At 43.4% G+C, this 15,016-nt stretch overlaps 1 protein-coding gene across 5 annotated transcripts in view; it reads right to left on the reverse strand.

The window, feature by feature from the left end:
• The window catches only part of TMCO6 (transmembrane and coiled-coil domains 6), a 50,045-nt gene extending 35,029 nt beyond the window's left edge, over positions 1-15,016 (reverse strand). The window contains exons 1-5 of one of the 5 annotated variants that reach the window (XM_033927375.1): positions 14,605-14,843; positions 8,475-8,619; positions 8,297-8,385; positions 2,484-2,593; positions 1,273-1,379 (exon numbers count right to left, since the gene is read on the reverse strand). In XM_033927375.1, coding sequence (XP_033783266.1) covers positions 1,273-1,379; positions 2,484-2,593; positions 8,297-8,384 — 305 coding nt within the window. In that variant the 5' untranslated portion in view covers position 8,385; positions 8,475-8,619; positions 14,605-14,843. The other 4 variants (XM_033927372.1, XM_033927371.1, XM_033927374.1 and 1 more) reach the window with 4 other exon arrangements.

Here is a 15,016-nt window from a genome sequence, read left to right on the forward strand (position 1 = left end):
CCTGCTAATAATGAAATCAATTCCACTAAATAATATGGCACCTGGCCACATAATTTATTAAAAATCATATTACCAAGCTTAAAATAAATCCTTGCATTTACCGGCAACCAATACAGGCAGTCCCCAGGTTGAAAATGAGTTCCGTTTTTAAACCATTCTTAAGTTGAATTTGTATTCAACTTGGATCCTGTACAGTATAGTCTATAAAACAGTCAAGAAACAGTCCTCAAAACAAAGTACAGTACTGTAGTTTAAATAGAGAGAAAAGACAGGAAGTTTACACACACTTTTGTTCTTCATCTGTCCCACGGTTCCCTCTCCACCACCACATCCATCATTTCTCCCTCTCATCTCTCTTCCCCATGCATCTGTACCTCATGTCTCTCCCACCACCATGTCCAATATTTTTTTTTCCCTCCCTATGCCCGACACCGTTTTCCCTCTCTTTCCCTCTCACTCAGACACCCATGCCCAACAATTCTACCTTTCTATTCCCTCCCCACCTAAGAATCTCTTTCTCTCACTCCCTCATCCTATATCCCAAGTTCATGCTCCCTCCTTTCTTCCATCCTATGTCCAATGTTTGTGCTCCCTCCCTTCCGTGTCCCAACACGACCCTGCCTCTCCCTTCCTGTGCCAACGCGCCCCTTGTCATCTTTCCCTCCGTTCTGCATCCCAAATTTGTGCCTCTCGCAGGTGTTTACCTCCTCTGGCCAGCTCTCTCCTCTCACCCTTCTCTTTGCAAAGCCGCAGCCGCTGGTTCCTGCACACGGGAGGCACAGGAAGGGAAAGGCAGGGCTTCGGTTCGTAAGTACAAGTTTGACATAAGTCAGACATTCTTAAACCGGGGACTACCTATATAGTGTAATTCTATCATATTTAGAGATGGAGAAAAATCACCCTCATTGCAGTATTCTGTATAATTTGTAATCTTTTCAACAATCCTTTAGCACATTCTAAATAAACAATATTATATTAGTCTATATGGGAAAGAATAAGTGATGGCAGGTGTCTAGTTTACCTATACTTTAGTCCTGTCCTGCTCCCTAACCTGCTAATCATAGGCTAACGGCAGAGGGGGGAAAAGTTCCAAGCTGGAACAGTCTTGGGCTCTAATTTTCTAGACAACTGTTAAAATTTGGACCACCTGTAACAAAAAAGGGTGTAAAATATTGCAAAATAAAGCAACCCCCCCCCCCAAAAGCTGCCAATACAGATTACTGATCTTAACACAATCATCTAGCTGCCAGTATCCACAAGAGGCAAATTTACCTAATGAATAGCTGTTGCACCTCTTTGTGCTGTAGTCCTTGTCTGAGGCGACTCAGTGATTTTACTCTCTCTGTTCCACGCTGGGCACCTTTGAGCAGCAGTACAATCTGTGAGTGAAAGGGTCTGTGAGTAACAAACAGTCCAAACTGTCCCAGAACTTTAACCCAGCTACAGACTGTCAGCAGGTCTGAATATGGCGCTGTGCTTAATTAAAACAGCTGCAATCGAGACCATTTTGTTTTATTTTTAGGTCAGCATCAGACTCAGAATTAAAGTAGCTAGTGTTCAAATCTTCCTCTGATACTTATGTCAACCACAATGGAAAAATCCTCCAAGTGACATTTAAAGATGACTCAGATACTACTAGTGAGAAATGTGAGAGTTATACAAGGTACCAAAAGATTTGCATTAGCCCAATATGTAAATCATGGACTATTTAGTTTTAAAATGTATACACCACCTAAAAGCATATAAACATTTAAAAACAATCAGAATCGAGTTAGTATGGGGCAGTGCTACCTTAAAGCACCCTGACCAGATTTTAGATTTGGGACAAGTTATGCTTCTTTGTACAGTGCTAGAATAGACTAATCCTGAACCAAAATCTATAGGAAAATTTTGCAGGAAAAACCCCCTCATTTATAAAGTGCTACAAGAAGCAAAACATGGGAGACTTGTCATATAAGTCCCATGATTTTATGTATGTTTTGCAGGCGGACCTGGAACTTAAACCTAAAACCATTGTGCCCTGGTGCTGCAAATTTGGATTACCTAGATCTCAAACTAACTTCTTTGGATGACAGCCTCATCTCTAAACTGTATACCAGGGGTGTCCAACCTTTTTGGCTTCCCTGGGCTGCATTGGCCGACAAAAATGTTTCTGGGGCCGCAAAAACGCTGCAGCAAGACAGAGGAGGGAGCCGGCAAGACAGTAAACACCCGGGGGCAGCAGAGGAAAACACTGCATCACCATCGACCGGGGCCACACATAATATTTCACGGGGCCGCAGGATGGTGCTGACTGTTGTGGACTGAAGCCAACCCAGATATTCAATGCTAAGCCAAATCTGGCACCACCATTGAACATTTGGGTAAATTCCAACCTGTGCCTGATAACTGGCTACATGAAGTTAGGACAGTCTCTCTGCTGTCCTACCTGGGCAAATACTGGGCTACTGCCCGCCCAGTTCACATGCAGCTCTATTTCATACCTGCTTATGGGTCAGACAGCCTGATGAAAGCTCTTCATCCTTCTCCTCTTGGGTGTTGCGCACAAGCCTCTTACTGCTCAACTGCTGCTCTCGTCGTGCCTTCCTTAGAGCTGCACAGAAAAAGGAGGAAGATAACGTTCTTTCCTTTGCTAATCTTTCTTGTAAAAAGGAATATTAGCCTTGGCCAATGGGTATTTAGCCTCTTTTACTGTGGTCTGTAGAGAGCTTAATTTACATATTCTTTAGTTCCTCCTCCTCCTCTAACTCTGGGCTATGCTAGATTTCCTCAGTTTGTATGTGGCATGTGTGGTGCAGTGGTTAAATCTACAGCCTCAGTACCCTGGGGGTTGTGGGTTCAAAACCACACTGCTCCTTGTGATCCTGAGCAAGTCACTTAATCCCCTCATTGTTCCAGGTACTTTAGATAGATTGTGAGCCCACCAGGACAGAGAGAGAAAAATGATTGAATATCTGAATAAATTCATTTAAACCATTCTGAGCTCCCTTGGGAAAATGGCATAGAAAATTGAATAAATAAATGTATCAAAGCAGTGTGTGAGCCCCAGAGTGGGTACAAAAAGAGAGAGTGTTATAGGGACTCTCCCCAACATAAATCTGTTCTGCTCAAGTTTCAAGTTTATTTAGATCTTGATATACTGCACATCTGATCTCTGTGTGATTTACAATTTAAAAATATAATTAAATTAAAAAACAATTGAGGTAACAAGATAAGGACAGACGAGGGAAGATATAGAAAGCCCAAATGGAAAATAGGGAAAGACATACATTATCATAATAGAAAAGTAAACAAAGATAAATTACATAGGAAAAATGGGCTTAAAAAAAAATAAATAAAAAGAATGCTATACAAGCATCTTTATAAAGAAAACTGTTTTAAGGCCAGATTATATGTTATTTCTTATTTTAGTATTATGTTTAATTATATGTCACTTTTATATATTGTAATTCGCTTAGAAACAATTTTAATTAAGCGATTAATCAAATATAAATAAAACTTGAAACCTGATTTGAATCTTGCTAAAGAGATTTCATGATGAGGATAAGCAGAAAGAGCATGCCATAAAGCAGGAGGTGTCACAGAAAAGGAGAAATTAGGTTCTTACCTGCTAATTTTCTTTCTGTTAGCCTGTCGACTGGTATAGTCATAAGAACATAAGAATTGCCGCTGCTAGGTCAGATCAGTGGTCCATTTGAGTCTAGCCCTACCAGCGCCTGTTCTTGTTCAGCAGGAACTTGTCTAACTTTGTCTTGAATCCCTGGAGGGTGTTTTCCCCTATAACAGCCTCCGGAAGAGCGTTTCAGCTTTCTACCACTCTCTGGGTGAAGAAGAACCTCCTTACGTTTGTACGGAATCTATCCCCTTTCAACTTTAGAGAGTGCCCTCTCGTTCTCTCCACCTTGGAGAGGGTGAACAATCTGTCTTTCTCTACCAAGTCTATTCCCTTCATTATCTTGAATGTTTCGATCATGTCCCCTTCTCAGTCTCCTCTTTTCAAGGGAGAAGAGGCCCAGTTTCTCTAGCCTCTCATTGTACAACAACTCCTCCAGTCCCTTAACCATTTTTGTCACTCTTCTCTGGACCCTTTTGAACATATGAACATAAGAGTTGCCGCTGCTGGGTCAGACCAGTGGTCCATTATGACCAGCAGTCCGCTCACGCGGCAGCCCTCTGGTCAAAGACCAGTGCCCTGAGACTAGCCCTACCAGTGTACTATGTCCTTTTTCATGTACGGTGACCAGTGTTGGAGGAGGACGCACCATGGCCCGGTACAGCGGCATGATAACCTTCTCCAATCTATTCATGATCCCCTTCTTAATCATTCCAAGTATTCTGTTTGCCCTTTTCACCGCTGCTGCGCATTGCGCGGACAGCTTCATCGACTTGTCGACCAGTACTCCCAAGTCTCTTTCCTGGGTTGTCTCTCCGAGTACTGCACCAGACATCCAGTATTCGTATACAAGATTTTTGTTAGCAACATGCATCACCTTGCACTTATCCACGTTGAACCTCATTTGCCATTTCGTGGCCCATTCCTCAAGTGCATTTATGTCTCGTTGTGAGTCTTCGCAATCCTTCTGTGTCCTCACTACTCTGAATAACTGTATCGTCTACAAATTTAATCACCTCGCTCGTCATACCAATTTCCAGGTCGTTTATAAATATGTTGAAGAGCATGGGCCCAAGCACCGAACCCTGAGGCACTCCACTCGTGACGCTTTTCCAGTCCGAATATTGTCCATTTACCCCCACTCTGTTTCCTGTTCACCGACCAGTTTTTAATCCAAGCAAGTATATCACCCTTGAATCCGTTGCTCACAATTTTTCAAAGTAGACATTCATGCAGGACCTTGTTGAACGCCTTCTGAAAATCTAGATATACAATGTTGACCATGTCACCCTTATCTATCTGCCTCTTTACTCCCTCAAAGAAGTGCAGTAAGTTTGTCAAGCAAGATCTTCCTGAACAAACTAGGAGAGTGGGCCACGAGATGGCAGATGAAGTTTAATGTAGAAAAATGTAAAAAGTCTTGCATGTAGGAAACAGAAACTCGAAGTACAGCTATATGATGGGAGGGCTGATAATGGGTGAAAGTACCCAAGAAAAGGACTTGGGGGTAATAGTGGACAACACAATGAAGCCATCGGCACAGTGCACAGCGGTCTCTAAGAAGATGAACAGAATGCTGGGTACTATCAAGAAAAGTATTACAACCAGAACGAAAGAAGTTATCCTGCCATTGTATCGGGCGATGGTGCGCCCGCATCTCGAGTACTGCGTCCAGCACTGGTCGCCATACATAAAGAAAGACACGGTACTACTCGAAAGGGTCCAGAGAAGAGCGACTAAAATGGTAAAGGGGCTGGAAGAGTTGCCGTACAGTGAGGAATAGAGAAACTGGGCCTCTTCTCCCTTGAAAAGAGGAGAGAGAGAGAGGAGACATGATCAAAACATTCAAAATACTGAAGGGAATAGACTTAGTAGATAAAGACAGACTCCCAGGGTATGGCGGTATACAAAAAAAATGTTCATACTCTCCAAGGTAGGGAGAACGAGAGGTCACTCTCTAAAGTTGAAAGGGGATAGATTCCGTACAAACGTAAGGAAGTTCTTCTTCACAGAGAGTGGTGGAGAGCTGGAACGCTCTTCCGGAGTCTGTTGTAGGGGAAAACACCCTCCAGGGTTTCAAGACTAAGCTGGACAAGTTCCTGCTAAACTGGGACGTACACAGGTGAGGCTGGACTCATTTTAGAGCACTGGTCTTTGACCTGGGGGCTGCTGCGTGAGTGGACTGCTGGGTACGATGGACCACTGGTCTGACCCAGCAGCAGCAATTCTTATGTTCTTATGTTCCAGAAAGTCAAATCATATCCGGATGCCAGGAAAAGGTTGCAGATTGTGAGCACACACTGCAGAGTCAGGGAGAAGTGGAAGAAGAGGAAGGGGCGGGCTTGGCATCCAAGCTCAATTCCTGCAAAGATTCAGCAATCAAATCAGGGAGAGCTGCAAATTTGAACAAGTGCACCACAGTCGGATCATCTCCAGGATCCAGAGCCCCCAAAAGATCTGTGGATCCAGCATCCAAATCTGGATCCTCCAATCCAGGCAGTGCAGCACTATGGAATAAAGGATCCACGAGTTCCGGATCCGCTGCTGGAGCGCCCTGAACAGGCTGTGAAGAAGGAACAGCCAGAGCGGTCTGAGACGCTGACATCCTCAAGGAGACACTGGCGTTCAACGATGCTGCAAGGAGAACAGAACACCCAGCAGCCAGACCCCTGGATTGAAACTTGGACCACAAAAATCTCATGAACTCTGAGAAGGCATCTGGACCCTGGCGCATAGAGTCACCCTTAGATGACACAGACTTGCGCTTCTTAGGGTGCGGAGGGTCCATCTCGCAGCTGACCGACAAAGGTGCAGAATCAAACCCCGAAAGCAAAGACAGCCACCCCGACAGGCTAGCTGAGCATGTTATCACCTGCTTCTGTGAAGGGGAGGCTGAACCAGAAGTTACTGCCCACCCCCCTCCCAACCACGCAGCCCATGGTGCAAGGATACTCTAAAAGAAGCAAATCTGTATAAATTTTACATGAATACATACTAGGTGACCCTGAGGACTCCATCCCAGCAGTTTTCCTGGCAGAAATTTGAATTTTAAAGAAGCAGGGAGAAGTTGAAAAAAAATTGCTGAAAATCCAAGATGGCTGCTGGACCTGAATTTGCGCTAAAAATGACACTTCCCGAACTTAAAAAATTCCAAATTTAGGATTTTTCAGGTGGGGAAACACAGAGGAACACTAGAAAACACTCAAAACCCCTCAAAATTAACTTTTAAAAAATCATCCCTGTCAGCTCCTCTTACTCACAGTACTGGATAGAGAAAAGTTGTTGCTAAGCTGATCTTTGGGCTGCCGGTCAGACCACTGTCTACTGTCTATGCCTTCACCCCTGTGGACCACTGACTGTGCACCAGGATGGGCGGAGGCGCAAAAATTAAGCCTGCATGCTGTGGAACAACGCTGAGCCCCCTAAGCGTGCTGAACGGTCTGCGCTCAACACCCCCCCCCCCCCCCCGCTTAACAGGGAGCGAGACCAGGTCATGGACGGCCCTGAGCTCCAAGGAAGACTAGCAGACCAGCTAACAGGTATCCTGAAAGGATGGCCTGTCAGGTACAGACCGAAGTCTGTGAATTCTCAAGCAGGCAGCGCTTCAAATTCACTTTACACGCAAAAGAACCGTGAAAGGGGACAAAACTATGTTGAATTAAAAATAATAAATGTGGGAGAGCAGAACACAAACAACTGCAGCCATGCATGCAGAAGAGAAAGACTGCTGGGAGGAGCTAAGCTAGTCTGTGAAGTACTCTAGAGGCGGAGTGAAAAAGGTGGAATGATCTCTTCTGCAGCCCATGTAGGTAAAGGGAAATAACCCTATGGTCTAGAACAGTGGTCTCAAACTCGCAGTCCGCCAGGTACTATTTTGAGGCCCTCGGTATATTTATCATAATCACAAAAGCAAAATAAAACAGTTTCTTGATCATATGTCTCTTTAGCTCTAAATTACAATTTTAAGACTTAGCCCAAAGGAAAGATTTATAAACCATAAAGAGTTAATAAGACATGAACTATTTTTTTCTGAGGCCCTCCAAGTACCTACAAATCCAAAATGTGGCCCTGCAAAGGGTTTGAGTTTGAGACCACTGGTCTAGAATGTCTCACCTATTGCCACTTTCCTTTACAAAAAGCTAATATAACAGGATAAATGCCTGCACCTGAATTTTAGGTGCAACCATTTAAACCAGCCACAGAGCTAAAATCATATATAAAATTGCAATATTCTATATGTTCTGGGTGTAAGCTCTGTTCATGCTTCACCCAGACTCCATCCCTGTGTACTTTTGAAGTACACACCATCACATTTAGGCTAGAATACTGTCTTTTATGTATATGTTTCAAATTTTTTCAAGTTTTATTAGGATTTTAGATACCGCCTATCAAGGTTATCTAAGCGGTTTTACAATCAGGTACTCAAGCATTTTCCCTATCTGTCCCGGTGGGCTCACAATTTATCTAACGTACCTGGGGCTATGGAGGATTAAGTGACTTGCCCAGGGTCACAAGGAGCAGCGTGGGATATATGTGTGTGTACATACCACTATTCTGGTCATTTATGGGTTTCTTGGAACTTAAATTTTGGTCTCATTTTTATCTTGAAGAATTACGGTATATAATTTCTCCATCCTCTTCAAATCCATTGAGTCTAAGTCTAAAACCTACCTACCTACCTACCTCCCTCCCGCTCTCGTCGCAGTGCTCTTAATTCGTCCAATCTGAAAGGATCAGCAGCACTCTGCCAGCATCTACTTTGGCTCCACATGCTGCAGGTAAAGATAAACAAGACCCAGTTAGGGTATGTAGAAGTGAAATCTGAGAGGGGGAAGAATGAACGAAAGATTAAGTTACTTACCTCTGCTAATCTTCTTTCTTGTAAATAGCCTTTGGAATCTACACCATAGGGTCATTTACCTTTTCCAGCCTAGAAACTGTATGGAACTTGAAACCATCTGCTGTTACTTACCCCTGGATATTCAGTCAGTACACAAGTTAGAGATCTACAGCACAAAACAGGAAACAAAAGAAGAGAGGGGGCGAAGAGAACCCCCCCCCGATACACATTTCTTTTTTTTTTTTAATTCTTTATTCATTTTCAAATTTACAATAAGTGTAACAATATATCCAAACAAATTAACAATAAATATAACACTTAATAATCATCAATGGTACAAATAATTTGCTCTTATCTCCCACCCTTTCTTATCATATAATCAATACCTTATACAATATGTAACAATAAATTTACCCTCCCCCCCTCACAATCAAACTTGTAAATTTAAGGGAAAAAAAAATAAAATAAAATGTCATCTAATCGGTACAATACTTTGTAAATGGCTCCCACACATCTTGAAATTTCCCGAAAAAACCGCGCTGTATTGCAATAAATCGTTCCATTTTATAAACATGACATAAGGAATTCCACCAGAAATTATAATTTAATCTACTTCAATTTTCCAATTATATGTAATTTGTTGAATGGCAACCCCAGTCATTATAAGTAATAATTTGTTATTATTTGTAGAAATCTGACTTTTTGCTCTCATTGCCATACCAAATAGCACAGTATCATATGATAATGCCACTGGGTTATCTAATAAACAATTAATTTGGTCCCAAATTGTTTTCCAGAAATTCATAATAAATGGACAATAGAATAATAAATGATCAAAAATCCCTCCTTCGAGATGACAGTGCCAACATTTATTAGACTTAGAGCTATCCAATTTTTGTAATCAAACAGGGGTCCATAATGCTCTATGTAACAGAAAAAACCAAGTTTGTCTCATAGATGCCAACACTGTACATCTCATCCTCCAAGTCCAAATTCGTGGCCATTGAGATGCAGTAATTTGGTGCTTAATCTCAATACTCCAAATGTCTCTCAGACCAATGTTTAGTTTCTTTTTAATAAATCCAATCAGCAATTTATACCACTGGGCGGCCTGGTGACCCAAGAAGTGCGCCTGAAAGCATAAGAACTCCATACTAAAATGATTACTAAGGTTTTTCCATTCAGGGAACCCCGCCTGCTTGCTTTAGTTGCAACCATCTAAAACATTCTGATTTATTAAGACCATATTTATTTTGCAACTGTGAAAATTCAAGCATTTTACAATTAGAAATAACATCATCTAATAAACGTATTCCTGCTATCATCCAATGCTTCCAGGCGAGCCTTTCTTCGCCAATTTGAATCTTGGATTTCAGCCATATAGATTGATTTGTAGATTTGTGAATTGGAATTGTTAAATTACTTACATAATGCAATGTTTTCCATGTATCAGCTAATATTCTGTTATCTTTACTGTAACTAGGCATTTTGATACTGAGCACATGACAAAGGCGCAAAGGAGACATGAGTTGCCATTCAAGCCACAACCAATCTGAGAGATTTTCCATGAGCTCTGGGAGGACCCAATACATACCCTGGCGCAAAATATAGGCTTGATGATACCTATAAAAATTGGGAAAATTTACCCCTCCCTCTGAAATTGGCCTTTGTAAAGATACCAAGGCTACTCTGGAAGTTTTACCCAGCCAAATAAATTTTATGAGAATACTATTTAATTTTTTATAAAAGGACCCTTGAAAATAAACTGGCAACATACCCATCTGATAACAAATTACAGGCAAGATCATCATCTTAATAGTTTGGACTCTCCCCCACCATGAAAGATGTAAAGGATTCCATTGCTCACACATTTCTGTGACCTTCTGTAATAACGATTTTTCATTTATTTTTATTGTTTCTTCCATTGTATTTTTAATCCAAATGCCTAGATATTTTATTCCATCTTCCCTCCATAGAAAGGGAAATGAATCAAACAAACCTTTTTGTACAATGAACATTGAGTGGAAGAATTTCTATTTTACTCCAATTTATCTTGTAACCTGAAAATTTTCCAAATTTCTCAATCATTTCAAGTAAGCAAGGAATGGTTGTCTCAGGATTTCTCAAATAGAGCAATATATCATCTGCGTAAGCTGAGACCTTATATTCCCGATTTCTACGAGGAATACCCTGAATCTCATCTGCTTGCTGAATAGCTAGTAACAGGGGTTCCAATACAATATCAAAAAGCAGAGGAGATAAAGGATAGCCTTGTCTAACCCCCCTCTGCAACCTAAAGCCATCTGAAAGATAGGTCAGCGATGGAGGGAAGATTACAACTTGCCTAGCGACTACCGGGTTTGTGAGCTGGGAAGGATGGGAAGAGAAATGCTGTTGCTGCGCCGAATAGGGGAGGGGAGGGGGAAGAAAAATATTCTGCTGCTGCACCCATTTTGGGGGGAAGGGAAGAGAAATGTTGCTGCTGACCCAATTTTTTTGGGGGGGAGGGGGAAGAGAAAAGCTGGTGCACCCAATTTGGGGGGGAAGAGAAAAGCTGCTGCTGCACCCAATTGGGGAAGGGAAGAAAAGTGCAGCAGCAGCACCCAATTGGGGAGGGGGGGAAGAAAAGTGCAGCAGCAGCACCCAATTGGGGAGGGGGGGATGAGAAGTGCTGCAGCAGCACCCAATTGGGGAGGGGGAGGGGGATGAGAAGTGCTGCTGCAGCAGCACCTAATTGGGGAGAGAGAGGGGAGAAGGAAGATTAGGGAAGGGAGAGGAGAGGCAAGAGATGCCAAGACCATGGGAGGGAGGGAAAGGAAAGGAGCTACCAGACCATGGGGGGGAGAGATGTAAGCGCATATGGGGGAGGAGGGAGATGCTAGGGCATGGGGAAGAGTAGAGAAGGAGATAGAGATGCCAGACCATGGGGTGGAGTGGGAAGAAAGGAAGGAAAGGAGAAGAGAGAGATGCCAGAGAAAAGGGGAGGGGTGAAACTGAAATGAATCATGTACAAAGGAGAAAAAGGGCACAGGATATTCCTTAGGTGACATTGCATAAAGTCATCTGCCTTGACCTCTTTGAAAACTCGCAGAATATAAATGATAATTAACCTAATTTTCTCTGCGTACAGTGTGCTTTGTGTTTTTTAAAATTTTATTGTTGGTAGATCATTTTGACTTGGTTATTTTAAAAGTAGCTCGCAAGCCCAAAAAGTGTGGGCACTCCTGCTGTAGAGCCATTCTTGTATGACTGGATGAGCTATATTTATCTTTTTTTTTTTTAGCTGTTTAAATTCATGCAGAAATAAATGGCTAAATTGAACCTAATGACTTCATTAACGCCTTTCCTTTTAAACCTCTATACCAGGGGTCTCAAAGTCCCTCTTGAGGGCTGCAATCCAGTCAGGTTTTCAGGATTTCCCCAATGAATATGCATGAGATCTATGTGCATGCACTGCTTTCAATGCATATTCATTGGGGAAATCCTGAAAACCCAACTGGATTGCGGCCCTCAAGGAGGGACTTTGAGATCCCTGCTCTATACCATTTGAAAGAGGGCAAATATCTAATTATTCCCTTCTAGCATTGGATGCTTCTTAAATTAAGTAAAAATATTCTGGCACAAGTGTCAAACCTTAAAAAAGGAAGTCATATTGAGCATTGGAAAATAATAATAATTAACTATTAAAAATAGTACACATTTAGGGCTTCTTTTACTAAGTTGCGAAAATAGTTTTAGCATGTGCTTAGCGCACACAGAATTACCACACACGCTAGACGCTAATGCCAGCATTGAGCTGGCGTTAGTTTTCCCGTGTAGCGCAGGAGTTTGCGCGTACTAAAAATGTTAGCGCACCTTAGTAAAAGAGGGGGTTAATTTTTCCCACCACCAAATTTTCCCATCGCGCCCCACCCGGCTACTTTTTCATGCCACCCGGCTGGAAAAAATGTCTGGGGAGAACACTGAGAAGAAACAGGCATAGCCTTTTTAAACAGAAAAACCTGAGACAGCATATTCACAAATTCTGGGGGAAAAACTGCACCCTCAGCAAGGGCTGCTCTGCGTGCCTCAGTTTTAAGAAGATGTTCAAGACTTTTCCCCCGGTGCTGGCGTTTCGCCAAAACACTCTCCACACACTTTTTAGGCGCACCGGACGCTTCAGTTGTGTCTCCATTCAAACTGGAGAGAAGCGGGGCCACTCCACAGGTCTTTGCACACGCTTCATCCCCCTCGTGGCTTGCGGCACACATGAAACAAGGCTGCAAAACTGTTAGCCATCCGCCGCAAATAAGGCATGAATACATGCCATCCTGTCCTGAGGAGGTCATATGTCAAATTAGGAGCAAAAACAAAACTAAGTACAAAAAAATATACTTTTAAAAGTTTAAAAGAAAATCCAAGATGGCCACCACGGGTGCCTATTTTGCCCTAAAACAGCCCAAGAAAAACACCAGGAACCCTGGAAAATGGCGGTTTTGTGTTTTTACAGGGGGAGGGGGGAGGGCATGCAGGGAAACCCCTCAAAACCCACTTTTGAAGATCCCCCCCCCAAATTGGCAGTACAAACATGCACACAATGTACTGTGCTGCAAAGAACAGAAATGGCAGCTAGCTAACAAGCAAGCACGGAGATATAATAATAATTTATTTATATTCCGCCATACCGGGGAGGTTCTAAGTGGCTAACAACAGGAAAGCAGTACATGCAATTCTAATAAATACATCAAGATAAAATACAAACATATAAGTAAAATGAAGAGTTAGAAAGTCATGTTAAAAAAGCAGAGAACATTAAGCCTATCAAATAGTTGTGTCTTTAGCAATTTTCTAAAATCTAAATAAGAGGAAGCTTCTAACATCATTTTGCCGAACCATGTATTCAATTTGGCGGCCTGAAATGAGAAAGTTCCTCCCTTCCTATATCCGGAGTGCCCTCAGTGCCTTCTTCCTATGTCCTTAGTGCCCCAGTGCCTCCTTCCTATGTCCTTAGTGTCCCCAGTGCCTCCTTCCTATTTCCTTTGTGCCCCCAGATCCAGTGTTAGTTCTCCTTTGTACCTTGGTCCCCTCTCACTGCCTTCCAGCCTTTGTCCCATCCCAACCCCTCAGCCAGTCAGCCTACCTCCCTCCCTGCCATGCTAAAGCCAGCCTGCCTGTCTGCCTCCCTCCAGCGCCAAAGCCTGACCCCCCCGGACCGGCCCCCGCTGTGGCTTGCTACCTGCCGAAGCCTACCGCTGCTTCAACCCCACTCCATCTGGTCTGCTGCCTGCCACTCACTGCAACTAAAAAAAAGGACGGTTCAGGCGCCAGACCACAAACCTTCTTCCCGACGTCAATTCTGACATCGGAGAGGAAGTTCCGGGCCAGCCAAGCAGCGATTGGCTGGCCTGGAATTTCCTCTCCAACGTCAGAAAGGTTTGTGGCCCGGTGCCTGGACCTTCCTTTTTTTCAGTTGCGGCGGGCAGCAGCAACAGACCGGGGGGTTGAAACGGCGGTAGGCTTCAGCGGGTAGCAAGCCGCAGCCGGGGCCAGTCCAGAAGGGGTGGGCAGGCTTTGGCTCTGGAGGGAGGGAGGCAGGCTGGCATTGGCAGAGCAAGGAGGGAAGCGATCGCCTATCCTGTTGTCCCAACAGCTTTGGGACGCTGTCTCTGAAAACGGGACATTTCGGCATCCCGAAGCTGTGGGTGGGGATAACGGGACAGGTGATCTAAAAATGGGATGGTCCCATTCAAAACGGACATATGATCACCTTAAGCATGCAGCCAATGGGAGATAACCCACATGTCTAGAATGTCTCGTCCATTGCATTGGAAAGCCTTTTAACAATGGCTACTAGGAAGTGTGCACAGGGACAACCTGGTCCTCTCACCATACCCCACCCAACCCACATTTAATAGCTCTTATAAATCCAAAGTGTGCTCTATAATTGCTCAAATTGAGCACAAAACAAATTTTGCACAAATAATGTATACAATTTGGAATCCTGGCAGATATCCCCCCCACAACTAACACACGATCACTTCCCTCTGGATTTAAGCAGATTTTTTTGTCTGTTTTCTCTTCAAAACCGCACAATATAGAGAAGAGGGGTGTTAATGAGGCTGCAGCCTTGTTTTTCTGACCCTGCAAAGTAGAGAATGCTGCCTAGGATTACCATATTGGTGAAGAAATTGGAAGCAGATGTCTCACTCCATCCTCTTTTCTGGAGCCATATGGTTACCCTAGGAGTGCACCGAACTAGCTCACGTAGAACCCCCTCTCTTCCCCCCGCGCGTACAGTTCTGTGAATAAAGAACCTTTTATAATTCCCAGGCGCGCGCGCACGAAAGACTTCTACATGTGTGATTTTTTTCTACGTATCTTTTCTGCTAGAAAATTAACACTATGCCTGCTAGCAAAGATCCAACTACCTTTCAAGAAACTCGATCCCCTTCTTCTGCTAATTACCATCAGAAGGAAGGACAGCTGTAGCCCAGCCTGCTCAGTTTTAAATATGGGGAATGGCAGAGGGCTCTGTCCCCACAGCGAGACTCAATTTCCCAGCTGTCCCTGCGCTGAAGCAAGGA

The sequence above is a fragment of the Geotrypetes seraphini genome, chromosome 18 (assembly GCF_902459505.1).
Source record: "Geotrypetes seraphini chromosome 18, aGeoSer1.1, whole genome shotgun sequence".
NCBI classification, from domain to species: domain Eukaryota; kingdom Metazoa; phylum Chordata; class Amphibia; order Gymnophiona; family Dermophiidae; genus Geotrypetes; species Geotrypetes seraphini.